We start from the raw sequence: 14,068 nt of genomic DNA, 5'->3' as shown, positions 1-14,068 counted from the left end.
CAAAAAATGTGCAAGTCAAGAAGCAATCAATGTGTCCAATCGTGATCACATGGTAATCATGATCACCATGTGGAAATGATACGAAGTCTAACATCTGTATGATTGTCACTTTAATATTAATAAAAATAATAGTGATGAGAGGATAATTAAAATAAAGTTGTATAGGACTTCACTCAAAGGCACTTCACATAAGTGCAAAAGGAAAAGACAAGTACATTTTGAACCTGGGTAAATGCGGTGGAAGATGGCAAAAAAGTCTTGAGCCCTCCACTGAAGCAATGAAGAGAGGAAAAAGGAGTCAACATTGGAGGGGGAGAGCCAGATCGCTGGCTCGAGAAAAAGGTAGTGGCTCTCATAAGAGGTGAAAGACTGCTCATTTAATATTGCACCTTCTACCACAGGAAATAGCTCTTGATAATGTGTATTAGAGCTTGGCATTATGATAATATGTATCTCAAAGGTGACAGAAGATGCTCAGTGGTGTCACTTTTCTATTATCATGTCTATTGTCGTTAGTCATCTGCAGTAAACTGCGTGTAATAAGGACATCAGGGCAAGTTTGATTTGATGGACCAAAAGTTCTCACTTGTCAATCTTATGCCACACAGCTGCCAACAGTTCCATCCATTTTCTAACCCCCCTTCCACACAAGGGTCGCTGGTCATGGTGGAGACTATCCCAGCTGTCTTCGGGCAGTAGGCGGACGACACCCTGAACTGTTCACCAGTCATCGGAGGGCACACGTAGACAAACACCCATCCTTACTCATAATCACATCTAGGAACAATTTGGAGTGCTCCATTAACCTGCCATGTATGTTTTTGGTATGTGGCAGGAAACTGGCATACCCGGTGAAGAATATGCAAACTCCACAACAGAAAGCCGGAGCCGGAATCGAACCGTGCACCTCTGCACTGTGAGGCGGACGTGCTAACCAGTCCGACCTCCACCCTGACACTCTTGAATTTAACAGTCAATGAAAATTAACTAACGAGGTAAGTGAATGCAAGTAACAACAAATACTACTACTTTGCAAACGAATAAAAGAACAACAACAAAAAAACGTTATTAACTATTCCTCCCCCAGCCCAACATGAAAAGTCTCTCAATGCATGCTGTCTACTCCTTCAAACGACACAAGTATAGCAATTTGCATTTGGGCCTCATCACACACACAAAAAATAAAAAAAAAGCTGAATTACAGATTTTGAACGTTTTCTGCAAAGTAAACGGCGGACACCGTCCCTAAGACCTTAACTAGGCTGCTTTTGTCACAAGCAGCCAGGTAGTCAGCAGGTCAATGCAAAATGCTGCAGCAGCAAGTTTAGCAAAAAGTTTCAGGTGGAAACAACTGTCTGTAAAACACTTTCGCTACTAAGTCAGTACTGTACAGTAATCCCTCGTTTATCGTGGTTAATGGGGACCAAAACCACCCGCAATAAACGAAAATCCGCGAAGTAGTGACCAATAAACATACACAGGTAAAAAATATATATATAATAAAAAAATATATTCTTTTTTTAAAGTCCGCAAACGGTCCGCGAGAAGCTGCAAAACAACAGTGAGTCACATAGCGCAACATATACAGTACTGGGTACTAACCAGTTAATTTAAGGGGTACTAATCAATACCAATACAAAAAAATCCAAAACAAGAACAAACATCAAGCGAAGGAGTGCATCAGTAATAGGTCTCAATCTGTAGAATAATTTCGAAACGCACCTGAAAATGAGTAAATCGCTTGTCGAGTTCAAAAACAAATTCAAAAGATTAGTACAAAAAAAGTTTCACAAATCAGAGTTAAGCTGATCAATTTGATATATCTATAACATATAGTAATACATCAGAATTACATTGATCAACTTGTTAAATGTATTAATGAAATGTAGTATTTATTATGAATATGAGAAAATTGATTTAAAAAATATGTAAGAGAGTGTGTATATACAAAGCGAGAGTTGTATAGATAGATAAGTACAGTACACATAAGGATTAAAAGCTTTGATGATATGTTGATTTTTCCTTTATTTTTGTATTGAAAAAGGATCAACTCATATGTTGCTACATAACAAGGGGGTAGGACTAGATAAGTTTCTTACTCCTTCCTACTCCTTTGAACATAGAATTGTGATGATGACTGTTTTTTTCTTTCCTTTTTACAATTTTTGCTTGCCCTCATTTTTGTCAATTTGTTGTTGCATTGTGTTTTATGTTCAATAAATAAACAAACAAACAAACGATATGTTTGAAAAAATCCGTGATGCACTGAAGCCGCGATAAACGAACCGCGAAATAGCGAGGGATCACTGTAATCACAGCATCGCATGGCGTCGAATAAACTACATTTCTTTCAAAGTATCATTCTCACAAAGGGCTTAAAAGGAGAAATGAACAGATGGAAGGAAGGAGAAGCCTTGCTAATTGCTAAGTGAACGTAATGCTGTCATGAAAGACCGGAATTAAGTGCTTGGGTGACTGAGTGCACATCACAAATGTCTTGCAGAAACCACATTAAAGGGGAGCGTATCTAACTTTGAACAGCAAAATAGCAGGCAGTTAAATAAGTGTCTGGAGAGAAAATGTCAGCAGAGACTTAGATGAAAATTATATTCATTTTGAGGATTAGTAATTTGGAAAATGGATGCAAAATTGCAAAACAAAATTGTTGTTTGTCATTAAAGCACAGTTTCACGACAAAAAATGAATGCAATTATTTTTTTTTTGCCGACTTTGCTAATTTTGATGGCTATCTGTAACTTCCACAATACCCCCTTCCCCAGCCCCCAAAAAAACAAAACTTTCCACTTTTGTTTTGATGTTTTTCTTTGAAAAAATGCATAGTTTTCACTGAACATATGCTAAAATCGTTATCGTATCATGATCAAGATATGTGGAAAAGATAGCATTACAGTGATCCCTCACTACTTCGCGGTTCGTTTATCGCGGGTTCAGTGCATCGCGGATTTTTTCAAACATTAAAAAAAAAGTTTTGTTTTTTTTGGTTACATATACATGGAGTACAGTACTGTATATGTTGCTCTATGTGACTCGCTGTTTTTTTGCAGCTTCTCGCGGACCATTTGCGGACTTTCATTAAAAAAAACAATTTTTTTTACCCGTTTATGTTAATTGGACGCTACTTTGCGGATTTTCGTTTATCGCGGGTGGTTTTGGTCCCCATTAACCGTGATAAACGAGGCATTACTGTATATTAAATTGTAGCCATATCACACAGCCCTAATTTCATCATATGAGTATGTACTCATTCATTCACAGGATGGAATGGATTAAATCTATTTTCATTCATTTTAAACGGAACCATTGCTTCAGTTGATAAATGTTTGAACGAATCCAGTTTATGACTTGAGGTTCCACTCTACCTATTTCTGTTAACACTGACAATTTAGTTACTCTTATCCAACTGAAAGGCAGCCAAAATTATATTTCATTATGCACTTTGAGTTTTTGATGTCAGCTCAAATAGCCTCCAAAACACAAGCAATCAGCAATGGCATTGTCCAAAATCAAATTGCTTTTAATCAACTAATGAAAAAACTTGTTAATGTTCAAAAATTGACTTAGGAAAAACATTTTTAATTAATTTTCACCCAAAATCACTGACCATGTTTCACAGTCCTCTCTTCCATATTGGTTCTCTCTTCATCTGAAAACCCCCAAAAACTGATGATGCAGTCTTGGAATGGAGGAACTTTAAATTCTGTTCGAAAATCTTCCTCTCCTGCATGGAATGACCTGAAAAGGAAGAGAACAGGCTGATTGTCAAAAATGCGATGTTTCCTAAAGAGTAGATTTGTTTTTAAAATTTGAAACCTAAAACACAGTTTTCATAACTTTATTAAAATCTGTACTTAACAACCGCAAAATATGGCAAACTGACATAGGGTACCATATTAAATTTTCAAATGTTCAGGTCTTTGCACATTTTAAAACTCAAAAGTTTACATTTTTGAGTGGGAGATGTTGGGGAGGGTGATTGCTCTTTTTTTCTGTTTTCTTTTGATTGCAAACATTCCACCATAAAAATATTCAGCTCATTCACTAGGGCCCAAAGAGAACATTAAGTGACTCAGAAGTGCCCCAAAATGAGCAGGATGGTGGGCAGATGTCACGAGGGATATGGGGGAGAAATTTATGATGGCCATTATCTTCCCTAGGAATATAACGATATCCAAAGGTCATGATACATGAACACAATATTCCATCCATCCATCCATCCATTTTCCACCGCTTATCCGGGGTCGGGTCGCGGGGGCAGCAGCTTTAGGAGGGAAGCCCAGACTTCCCTCTCCTCAGCCATTTCTTCGAGCTCTTCCTGGCGGATCCCGAGGCGTTCCCATGCCAGCTGGGTGACATAGACTCTCCAGCGTGTCCTGGGTCGTCCTCGGGGTCTCCTGCCAGTGGGACATGCCCGGAACACCTCAACAGGGAGGCGTCCAGGAGGCATCCTAATTAGATGCCCGAGCCACCTCATCTGGCTCCTCTCGATGTGGAGGAGAAGCGGCTCTACTCTGAGCCCCTCCCAGATGACCGAGCTTCTCACCTTATCTCTAAGGGAGAGCCCGGACACCCTGCGGAGAAAACTCATTTCGGACGCTTGTATCCGGGATCTCGTGACCGTCCGAGATCTCGTTCTTTCGGTCACGACCCATAGCTCGTGACCATAGATGAGGGTTGGGACGTAGATCGACCGGTAAATTGAGAGCCTCGCCCTTTCGCTCAGCTCCTTCTTTACCACGACAGACCGATACAACGTCTGCATCACACATGGTCATCACAGCAGACGTTGTACCGATCCGCCTGTCGATCTCTCGCTCCCTCCTGCCCTCACTCGTGAACAAGACCCCAAGATACTTAAACTCCTCCACTTGGGGCAAGATCTCCTCCCCGACCCAGAGAGGGCACTCCACCCTTTTCCGACTGAGGACCATGGTTTCAGATTTGGAGGTGCTGATCCTCATCCCAACCGCTTCACACTCGGCTGCGAAACGCTCCAGAGAGTTGGAGAGCCCTGCTTGAAGGAGCCAACAGAACCACATCATCTGCAAAAAGCAGAGATGCAATACTGAGGCCACCAAAACGGACCCCCTCAACGCTTTGGCTGCGCCGAGAAATTCTGTTCATAAAGGTGATGAACAGAATCGGCGACAAAGAGCAGCCTTGGCGGAGTACAACCCTCACTGGAAACGATTCCGACTTATTGCCGGCAATGCGAACCAAACTCTGACATCGGCAGTATAGGGACAGCCTGTATCAGGGGGCTCGGTACCCCACACTCCCGAAGCACCCCCCACAGAACTCCCCGAGGGAAACAGTCAAATGCCTTCTCCAAGTCCACAAAACACATGTAGACTGGTTGGACAAGTTCCCACGTACCCTCGAGGACCCTGCTAAGGGTGTAGAGCTGGTCCACAGTTCCACGGCCAGGATGAAAACCACACTGCTCCTCCTCAATCTGAGGCTAGGAGCAGTGGCCAGGACAGCCCCACAGCATCCAGAGCCTTGAGGAACTCCGGGCGGATCTTTTTAACCACATCGGTGACTTCAACCACAGAAATAGGCGAGCCCACCTCAGGATCCTCAGACTCTGCTTCCTCCGAGGAAGGCGTGTTGGTGGAGTTGAGGAGGTCTTCGAAGTACTCTGCCACCGGTTCACAACGTCCCGAGTCAAAGTCAGCAGCGCCCCATCCCCACTGTACACAGTGTTAGTGGTGTACTGCTTCCCCCTTCTGAGACGTCGGATGGTGGACCAGAATTTCCTTGAAGCCGTCCAGAAGTCGGCTTCCATGGCCTCACCGAACTCTTCCCACGCCCGGGTTTTTGCCTCGGTGACCACCGAAGCTGCGTTCCGCTTAGCCAGTCGATACCCGTCAGCTGCCTCTGGGGTCCCACAGGCCATAAAGGCCCGATAGGACTCCTTCAGCTTGACGACATCCCTTACTGCTTGTGTTCACCAGCGAGTACGGGGGTTGCCGCCACGACAGGCACCAACCACCTTACGGCCACAACTCAGATTGGCCGTCTCAACAATAGAGGCGCGGAACATGGTCCATTCGGACTCAATGTCCCCTGCCTCCCCCGGGACATGGGAAAAGCTCTGCCGGAGGTGGGAGTTGAAACTCTTTCTGGCAGGGGATTCCGCCAGACGCTCCCAACAAACCCTCACAATATGTATATATTTATAAATATTTGGGTCTGCCAGGGCGGACCGGCATCTTCCCCCACCATCGGAGCCTACTCACCACCAGGTGGTGATCAGTTGACAGCTCCGCCCCTCTCTTCACCCGAGTGTCCAAAACATGCGGCCGCAAATCCGATGATACAACCACAAAGTCACAATATTAACTTCCCAAAATGATAATTATGACTGTTGTCAGTCCAAAACCTCTGATGTCACAATTTGGATAATGTCTTTTTTTTTTTTTTCAAATCTATACTACTCGTCAGTTCTTCAGTGTTAGCATATGGCTCCAAGACACTGTTAGTAGGTCTTGGACTGTTACATACACCACCAAATTCTCATCGATTTAGTCAAAAGTCCAACCGAGGGCTGCTCATAAACAAATAAAATATTGATGATTATGCCAGGACTGATGTGTTTCATGAATTCTCGTGCATGTTTTTCCCCTCAAAATTGTTTTGTTGGCGAACTGCACTTTGCCACAGCACAAATTTCGTGTCACAATATCATGAAACCCTAAACACTCCTCCAATGAAATATGAAGATCAGGTTGCCTCATGAGGAGAAAGACATCAAACATGAAACATTCAGTTCCTATAGCCAAGAGGAGGTGCTAGCACTACGATGAAAAAAAAATTTCAAAGATATCTTCTGGCCTACACTTTTGTCAAATAGGTGTAATATGGAGAACATACAGGTTCTCCTAAAAAAAATAGCATATTGTGATAAATTTCGTTATTTTCTGTAATGTACTGATAAACATTATTCATTCATTCATTCATCTTCCGAACCGCTTTATCCTCACTAGGGTCACGGGGGTGCTGGAGCCTATCCCAGCCGTCTTCGGGCAGTAGGCGGGGGACACCCTGAATCGGTTGCCAGTCAATCGCAGGGCACACAGAGACGAACAACCATGCACGCCCACACTCACACCTAGGGACAATTTAGAGTGTTCAATCAGCCTGCCAGGCACGTTTTTGGAAAGTGGGAGGAAACCGGAGTACCCGGAGAAAACCCACGCAGGCCCGGGGAGAACGTGCAAACTCCACACAGGGAGGCAGGAGCTGGAATTGAACCCGGTACCTCAGCACTGTGAAGTCGACATGCTAACCACTGGACTACCGGGCCGCCTGATAAACATTAGACTTTCATGTATTTTAATCTCACACAACGGAAGCAATTCAAGCCTTTTACTGTTTTGATATTGATGTTATTGGGTATGGACCAAAAATCCCCATCTCAAAAAATTTGCATATTTCATCCGACCAATAAAAAAAAAGTGTTTTTAAAACAAAAAAGTCAAATAATGATGTTCAGTTATGTACTCAATACTTCAGGAATCCTTTTACAGAAATGACTGCTTCAATGTGGTGTGGCATGGAGGCAATCAACCTGTGGCACTGCTGAGGTGTTATGGAGGCACAGGATATTTCGATGGCGGCCTTAAGCTCATCCACAGTGTTGGGTCTGCTGTCTCTCAACTTCCTCTTCACAATATCCCACAAATTCTCTTTGGGATTTAGGTCAGGAGAGTTGACAGGCCAATTGAGCACAGTAATACCATGGTCACTAAACCAGTGCAGGTGCCAGGTCATGCTGAAAAATGAAATCTTCATCTCCATAAAGCTTTTCAGCAGATGGAAGCATGAAGTGCTCCAAAATTTCCCGATGGTGCTGCATTGACCCTGCCCTTGATAAAACACAGTGGACCAAAACCAGGAGCTGACATTGCACCCCAGACCATCACTAACTGTGGGTACTTGATATTAGACTTCAGGCATTTCCTTCTGCCCACTCTTCCTCCAGACTCTGGCACCTTGATTTCCGAATGATTTGCTTTCATCCAAAAAAAGTACTTTGGACCACTGAGCATCGGTCCAGTGCCGCTTCTCTGGAGCCCAGGGTCAGCCGCTTCTGCCGCTGTTTCTGGTTCAAAAGTGGCTTGACGCATTTCCTGCACATGCCTGTGGATGGTGGTTCTGGATGCTTCTACTCCAGACTCAGTCCGCTGCTTCCACAGGTCCCCCAAGGTGTGGAAATCGGCCCTGCTCTACATTCCTCCCCAGCGTCCAATCACCTCTTCTGGTTGTGGAGCGTTTCCTGCCACACTATTTCCTTCCCACAGAGGTGCCTTGATACAGCGCTTTGGGAACAGCCTATTCGCTCATACATTTCTTTGTGTCTTACCCTCTTGTTTGAGGGTGTCAATGGTGGCCTTCTAGACAGCAGTCAGGTCAGCAGTCTTACCCATGATTGCAGTTTTGAATCATGAACCAGGCTGGGAGTTTTTAAAAGCCTCAGGAATGATTTGCGGGTGTTTAGAAGTAACTCGTTGATTCATATGATTAGGTGAATAGCTCCTTTAGAGTGCCTTTTCATGATATGCAAATTTTTTGAGATAGGAATTTTGGGTTTTCATGAGCTATATGCCAAAATCATCAGTATTAAAACAATAAAATACCTCAAATTATTCAGTTGGTGTGCAACAAATTAAAATATATGAAGGTAGAATTTTTATCATTACATTATGGAAAATAATGAACATGAGCATGATCAACGTCAAGGCTTTTCCAACCATTTTTTTTGTTGCATTCATTCAACGGGCTAAGTGCAGTACATCAAATAAAGGATATCTTATCTTATCTTAAAATGTAAACAATTGTAAAATATCAAATTTTTCACCAAGCCAGATGAGTGCACAAAATTTGGTAAGTTTTAGAACATGTTTAGGTCCCCCCCATCCTCAAAAATGTGATTTACTTTTGTTAAAAAAATAATAATAACAGTAATAATACTAATAGAAATGTTAAAAAAGACATTTCTACTGATCACTTGGTGGTGCTGTATGTATAACAGAATGTTATATAGATGTCTCAGCACACATTTATATACATGTGAGGTTTGGGATTTTTGGGAACATGTGCAGGGGAGTAATTAAGCAGTTCCTCTTTTGTAGTGAAAGGAATATTAAGGGCAAATTTTGATGCCCTGCCCTGTCATATCGTATCTAAAAAATTCAACATTTTATTTCCGATGTTGTTGTCCCAGGTCTTAGGATGGTATAGCCAAAGTTTGAAGTCAATCGGATGAATCTTCTAGGGTGCAATAGTATGACCCCTGTAAATGTGCAAAAATGGGCCAAAGTTGGACATTCAAAAATTCATAGCTCACTTCCTGTTCATTTTAGACAATTGCTGCAATTGACTTTTTTGTACGTCTCGTGGTGCTCCAAGTGCCTTTTAATTCTTATTGGCCTCAGTCATACATACGGGGTTGGTTTTTATTTTTCTACTCTAAGTGGTGCTGCACGGCCATTGTTTTCAATGTTTATGACAACTTTAAAATACAAAAATTTTCACCAGGGCTGATGAGTGTGGTGACTTCGTACATGTTTAGGTCCCCAACAATGCGATTCAATTCCTTTTGTGAAAAAAAAAACATATTATTGTTAATATGATTATTTCAACAAAAATCAACAACGGACACCTCGCAGCAGTCGCTGCTCGGGCCCTAATAATAATTTCTTCAAAACAATAGGGACCTCACAGTGGTCGGTGCTTGACCCCTAATAATTTCTATGAAAACAAGTGAGATCTCGGGCCCTAATATTGTTTTGAAGAAGAATTCCTACCTACGGTGAAGATCCCTTGAAGACAGACCTCTATCCATAAGCAAGAGCTGTTGGGTGGAAACTCCCTCATTTATATTCCATTCAGTTGTACAAATGTAATAGAACTACCCCAAACAGCCAAAAGTGACTGTCTTTTGTTTTTTTGTTGGAGGCAAAATCAATGAGTTTCTTTGGAATGGACGAAAGGACGGTATTGTATGTTGGAGACAGGTGATGTTGTAAGCCACCACCTCTCTGAAGAGATGGTCTTTCCACCTTCATGTAGATGACCTCTCACTGCTATTTCCACCATCTGTCTTCCCAGTCAAGAATTGTACATTTTTATCAAAGGAGTGCATCTTCTCTTTAAGGTCCAAGTAGACAGCTGAGTCTTGACCTTAGGAAGTATCCCCACTGTATTGCACCATGCACCTGCTCAGTGCTTGCTTGGTTTCCCCAATTCCAGAGCAACATAGATAAACACCCATTCGCACTCACCATCACACCTCGGGAAAATTTATTGTCTAATCGACCTACCATGAATGTTTTCAGAATGTGGGAGGAAACCGGAGAACCAAAGAAAACCCATGCAGGCATGGGAAGAACATGCAAACTCCATATTTGGAAGGCCCTTTGGAACTCTGCACTGTGAGCCGGACGTGCTAACCAGTCGCCGGCCGTGCTAACCAGTCGTCCATCGTGCTGCACTGTGAGAGCGACCATCAAATTTGAAACATCATCTCTATTGCAAATTTCTCCATCGTGGGACAAATAAACATTTTCTTATCCTATCTTCTGATTTTAAACAGTGGAGCTGGCTTACACCTACCCTACCCCCATATAATGTCATCTTCTCCTCCATTCCAATGAAACTTGTTGATTTTGCTTCAAACAAATAACACTAAGTCGCTTTTTGAAGTAGCACTACTGCCTTTTTACAACTGAATGGACTATTAAAGGAAGAGTTGCTTCAGTCTGAGGCCTCACTGCAAGAAATCATCACAACTCCTGTTTTGCACTCCAAAAGAATGGCAACATTCTTGGTTGTGGCGGGCCTACAAATTGGGAGTGTAAATAGTAGAGCTTTCAACACCAACTCAGGCTGGTGTAGTCCTAACTAAGCCTTGTTGCATGAACCAAAGCCTGCTTGGTTGAAAGGCAAACCGTCTAAGACTACCAGGCCAGTCCAGTTGTGATCAATTCATTTTTTTGAGAATGAAATGACCGGCATGAATGAGAATATAGACAGGTATGTTCCTATAAAATTTAAGATTAATGATTCAAAATACTGTAGTACAGTCTGTTAAATATGAAAAAAAGTAACCACTGCAGACTTACTCATCATTTCTTCTTTCCCAAGCTTTGTATATCCATGACGGGGTGAGGATGGGTGTCCCCATGCACACAGCCAGCTAAAACAAATCAAAATATTAAACAATGGTTGTGTCTATTTATTCCAGCACTTGATTTTTAGTGGACGCCGGTGTTGGTGAACGGTGGTTGTCATTGGGGGTGGGGGCCGTTTTTATTGGGCTGGGGTGCTGGGAGAGTGGTGGGGTTGAGTGGGTGTGTAAAAATAAACAGGTAAATATTTAATTCAGTCATAAATCCAAAATTGAATGCAAAATTCTCATGTGAAATACAACAGTATACCGTAAATTCAAAAGAGACCATCATAGTTGCCGCCGCGGATCTTTCGGCTTCATTCTAGTCAGTCATCCTGGGATCACTTATATCTTGTGCTATTTCAAGTGTACACTATTGCCATAATCCACCATCAAAGGTTATTCTAGCATACTTCTGCAGTTATCGTGTACTTAGACAATCAAGCTAGCTATATTCCAGCCACTGTGACGATGGAATTAGCGTCACTGGTGGTCACGTGTGGGTAAGACTTCAAATTATTGATGTCATTTATCAAACATGGCAGCCTTTGTGAGCTGGTAAAAAAGTGAACATTTCTCCCCTTTCACATAGCTTTGTAATTCAATATTACGAGGCCAAAAGTGAGCCATGAATGTGTAAATCATCAAGGATATGATCTGCTATGCACTGAGAGGAATTTTATAAGTGTGCTTGAAATGGACTACAAAGCATCTGAAAAACTAAGTTGCATAGAGCAGAAGGAGGTTATCAGTCATAGAGGTTCAGAGTATAGGTCCCTTGCCGAAATCCTGGACACAAAGGTTTGAAAGTGCTTTTGGATTCTCTGATTGATATTGAACATTTTTGATGTGGTCTTGCTGCTCAAAACATTCGGCATTTTTGGGAGTGGGCATGAAAGGTCAAATGGTGGGCATTTTTGAAAATGTAACTGTGTTACATACATATGGGTGGTTCTCAGGAAGTATCCTCCAGCCACATGCTGTGGTGTCCATTTCTTTTTGTAAGGAGCGATAAAATAGATCTCTGAATTTATTTATGCTCGTGGCATGCAATATTTCGTCAGTGTATTCTTACGTGATTCAGCAGGATTTGAAAGGCCCACAGTTCAGCTGCAAGCGAACAGCTAATGAGTTGTGGTGTCCATGTGATCCTCAAATGTAAAATGACAGCCATTGTTCTTCATTCAGAGGTCATTTTCCACATCTAATTGGTAATTTGTAACAGTTTCTTAAATGTAATATCTTTGTATGAAAGTAGTGAAACTGTTAAAGCATATATTTAAATTTTTTTTTTTTTTTTTTTTAAATAAAAAACATTCAGTGCTCGATACTCAGTTACCAAATGGTACATACTACCATGATATTCAATAAATCTCAATCAACAACACTATCTTTAGTTATTCATAGTGCACTGCAGGGAAGGTTTGATTTAAAGCATATTTTTTTAATGGTTTTCAACAGCTTCATTTTTGGGCTCTCATCTCACATTCCTGGACCATACTTTCTGAGAACCACCCATATTAAATTATTCGTCTTGTCACAAGGAATCTAAATACTGTCAATTTGTATGTTTTTGCCAGATTAAATGAGCAGTTATCAAAAGCAAAATTGATAACATTCACCTTAAGCTTAAAAATAACTGCGCACCCTCCCTCCCAAAAAACTATGTGAGGCAGGGAAAATGTAGAAAATATTGATATTTGAATTACTGTCAAAAGAAAACAACACAAAAAACAAAATAACTCAATTCAATTGTTGAGTATGACATTAAGAATTAATTGATAGAATTAGATTGTTTTTGCAATAGACTTGTAATTCATACGAAGTAAAAACACAACACCCCAAAAAAAACTATTTACATAAATGAACATTTATTTTGTCAAATATAGATCAAAGCCTTCAAAGAAAATCTCCTTTAAACCCTTGAATAATAAATGAATGGAGAACAAGTAATGGTCGCAAAACATTAATTTCGCAAGAGTCTTCTCCTATTTTCCTGAATCAAGTGACAATCATGCTGCTCCATCTCCACTTCAGGTCAATTGGATATTAGAGGAGGGCAAATGTTTGCCAGTGCGGTGCACCAAGTCAACACTCATCAGAGACTGACACGTTAGAGCCACTGATATATTAGACACAGAGTCTGACAGTGAAGGCGCCACCAATTCGGACTCTGCCTCTGATGAATATTAAACAGAGTATGAATCATCTGAAGGATTGCAAAACCCAAGATAAGATGTAGGGCTGCAATTAACGATTACTTCCATCATCAATTACTCTGTTGATTATTATTTTTTCGATTATTCAATCAATCGATTTAAAAATATATATTTCCATCCCTTAATTAGAAAGCCATAAATGTCTTTACAGGGGCTTTAATGGTTGAGTGTGAGTTTTTAAGCATTTTTTGCGGGATGATTGTTCTTGACCTTTTTTTTCCGAACACATCTAAATGTAATCACTACTACATTTTTATGTATTGTATTCAAACACAGTGTTAATGTTTCAACTATGCATAACGCTGCACTGGCTGACAATAAAAAATAAAGATATATTTTAGGCATAACACTTCTGCCTCATTTTTTAGAAAACTTTAATCAAATATGTTACGTATTTTGATGAGTGTCACAACGCTGGTACTTGTAAAACGACAGGTATTAGGTGGTACTTGCTGTAAAACGTTTGAGAACCACTGTCTTAGTTGAATGAGTTATATTTTTTTGCATTTATGTTCCCATTGTTACAGGCATACTTTATGATAGTGGAATATAATGTATACAGGTAATTATAATTATATTTGCCACATGCAATTTTATTGTGCAACATATATGCAGGGATGGCAATGGCTAGTGATGAAAAGAGCGGAAAGGGGCG

General features: G+C 41.2%; 1 protein-coding gene across 1 annotated transcript in view; it reads right to left on the bottom strand.

The window, feature by feature from the left end:
• ect2 (epithelial cell transforming 2) overlaps window positions 1–14,068 on the bottom strand; it is an 80,363-nt gene that overhangs the window by 49,693 nt on the left and 16,602 nt on the right. The window contains exons 8-9 of the mRNA XM_086116638.1: window positions 11,148–11,221; window positions 3,623–3,753 (exon numbers count right to left, since the gene is read on the bottom strand). Of these exons, the coding sequence (XP_085972764.1) occupies window positions 3,623–3,753; window positions 11,148–11,221 (205 nt within the window). The remainder of the gene's footprint in view (window positions 1–3,622; window positions 3,754–11,147; window positions 11,222–14,068) is intronic.

Source organism: Hippocampus guttulatus, chromosome 7 (genome assembly GCF_054856545.1).
Source record: "Hippocampus guttulatus isolate MCC_2025c chromosome 7, RoL_Hgut_1.0, whole genome shotgun sequence".
Lineage (NCBI taxonomy): Eukaryota > Metazoa > Chordata > Actinopteri > Syngnathiformes > Syngnathidae > Hippocampus > Hippocampus guttulatus.
Note: the sequence above shows the minus strand (reverse complement) of the source record. Positions and strands in the feature narration are given on the sequence as shown.